The 2,299-nt window shown below is 47.2% G+C and overlaps 1 gene segment (V, D, J or C); it reads right to left on the bottom strand.

The window, feature by feature from the left end:
* Positions 1 to 769: 769 nt before the first annotated feature.
* LOC123349818 lies at positions 770 to 1,232 on the bottom strand. The segment is given in 2 exon segments: positions 770 to 1,080; positions 1,175 to 1,232. Coding segments are annotated over 2 exon segments (369 nt in total).
* Between the last annotated feature and the right edge of the window lie 1,067 nt (positions 1,233 to 2,299).

Raw genomic sequence — 2,299 nt, 5'->3', positions numbered from 1 at the left:
TGCAGTTCACTGTTGTGATGTTATCTCTCTCCCTGTATGTATCTGAGTGAGTGAAGGTGTATGTCTGGCTCTTTCCTGAACAAGAAAAAGAAACCAGAAAAAACACAGTTTCTAAATTAAAACTGTAGCTGGTTTAAGGTTACAGCTCTGAGCATGTTACCCCTCATGTGTGGAGAGCACTGAGCAATCTGGGGAGTGTCAATGTAACACACTGGTTAATGCATGAAAGTGTGTGGGAAACAGAAGAGAGTACACATAACCAGAGTGCAGGTGTGTCCTGTGTGTGGGGAACCATAGGTGCTGGAACTGGAGGTGCTGCTGCACCTCCTGGATCCAAGTGGTTTCCATCATATACAGGGTTTAAAGTTGGGTTCAGCAGCTCTCAGCACCCCCACTGTGCAAACTGTTCCAGCACCCCTGAGGGGACCTAAAGGAGAGAATTAGCAGCATGTTTAAAGCAGGCTGCTGTTGATTTAAAGGATTACAGTGACCCTGACCAGGGCCGGCTCTAGGTTTTTTGCTCCCCAAGCCAAAAAAACCCAAAAAACCTCAGAGAGCGCAAGTTCTGCCCCAGGAATTGTGCCATCCCAAGCACGTGCTTGGTTTGCTGGTGCCTAGAGCCAGTCCTGCCCCTGACATTGAGAAGGGGACTCCCTTGAGAGTCTGCACGATTGGTATTATTCCATCTCCTTCCTGCTGGATACCTGATCAGTTTCCCTGCAGCCTCTTTGTTTCTGAACTAGGGGAGGTTTTTGTCACCCTCTCCACTCTAATCTCTCACTGTGCCCTTACTGCAGGTGCAGTAGATGGTCTGGGACTGAGTCACATTCTGCATCTCCAAACTGAGCTCTGTGCTACTGACCCGCTCAGACTGATAAGATGTTCCCTCCTGGATTATTTTCTCCCGGTCACCCTCGTTTCTTGATTGCACCAGGAAGTGCAGATGGTCTTGGGTATCCTGCCAGTACCAGCTCATCCAGGGGTAGGCTGTGTTCTTCAAGGTGCAGGTCACTGACTGTGACACTTCTGGCCTCACCATGAAATAGGGGGGTGACTGCTCCACTAATCTGCCCTTTGCACCTGGAAGACAAAGGGTGTCACAACCAATAGGTGAGAAACCTCCCCAGGGAACCTGATCCTACCGGATGGCTACTGCAAGGACCCCAGGTCTCACCTGAGAGGGCAGTGGCCAACAGCCCTATTAGCAGAGACAGGAGCTGCAGCAGCTCCATGTCCCATCAGCATCTGCACTGGGAGGTGTCTGGGAGGAAGGGGGATTGCAGAGCCTGGGGGAGGAGAGGGGAGGAGTGCAGTAGTAAATAGGTGTGGCCAAAGGTAACACTATTGATAAATGTGCTGGCTCAGCGTGCCTGCTGTTTGTGTGTGACACTCCCATACTGAGATCAACCACTCTGGCCCCCTGGACAGTAGAGGGAATTGCTAAAGATTGAGGAACTCAGGCACATGCCATCTCCTAGAATACAGTGAGAATTTCATGTGAACACAGATCACAGATGCACTTTGTCCAGTCTATCCTGTCTTGCAGTACTGCACTGAAGAATCCACCATGACAAAGGTAAATTGTTCCAATGGTTAATTACTCACTGTTAAAAAAAATATGCCTTAATTCCAGTAAGAATTTATGTAACTTCAACTTCCAGCCACTGGATGAGGTTATGCCTATCTCTGCTACATTGAAAAGCCCATTATCAAATATTTTCCCCGTTATAGGTACTAATAGACAGTAATCAAGTCACCGCTTAACCTTTTATTAAGATTGAGCTCCTTGAGCCTATCATTATAAAGCAGGTTTTGTAATTCTTTAATCATTCTCATGCCTCTTCTCTGAACCCTCACCAATTTATCATCATCCTTGTTCAATTGTGGGCACTAGACTTCGCAGGTAATTCCAGTAATGGTCTCACCTTTTTACACATCATCGGTAATACCACCTCCCTGCTCTTACTCTATATTCCCCTGCTTAGACATCCATGGCTCAGCACTCATGTGAATAAGGCATCACAGTCAGGTCAGAACAGTCCCCAGAGACACAGTGAGACCAAACCACAGGACGAGGGCTGGGGTCAGCAACTGGATGTGGCGGGTTAATTTAAAGAAATAGAAAAAATGAAGAGAAAGAAATGGAAAGTGAGAGTGCTGGAACAAAGGGAATCGTGAGAGAGAATAGGGAAGAAATGGAAGAAAATGTCAAGGAAGAGAGAAAAGTGTTCGTAATAGTGATCAGTGTCCAATTTCAAGAGACCAACAGTGAAATCCTGGTCCCATTAGGGCAAAACTC

This window comes from Mauremys mutica, chromosome 1 (assembly GCF_020497125.1).
Source record: "Mauremys mutica isolate MM-2020 ecotype Southern chromosome 1, ASM2049712v1, whole genome shotgun sequence".
Lineage (NCBI taxonomy): Eukaryota > Metazoa > Chordata > Testudines > Geoemydidae > Mauremys > Mauremys mutica.
Note: the sequence above shows the minus strand (reverse complement) of the source record. Positions and strands in the feature narration are given on the sequence as shown.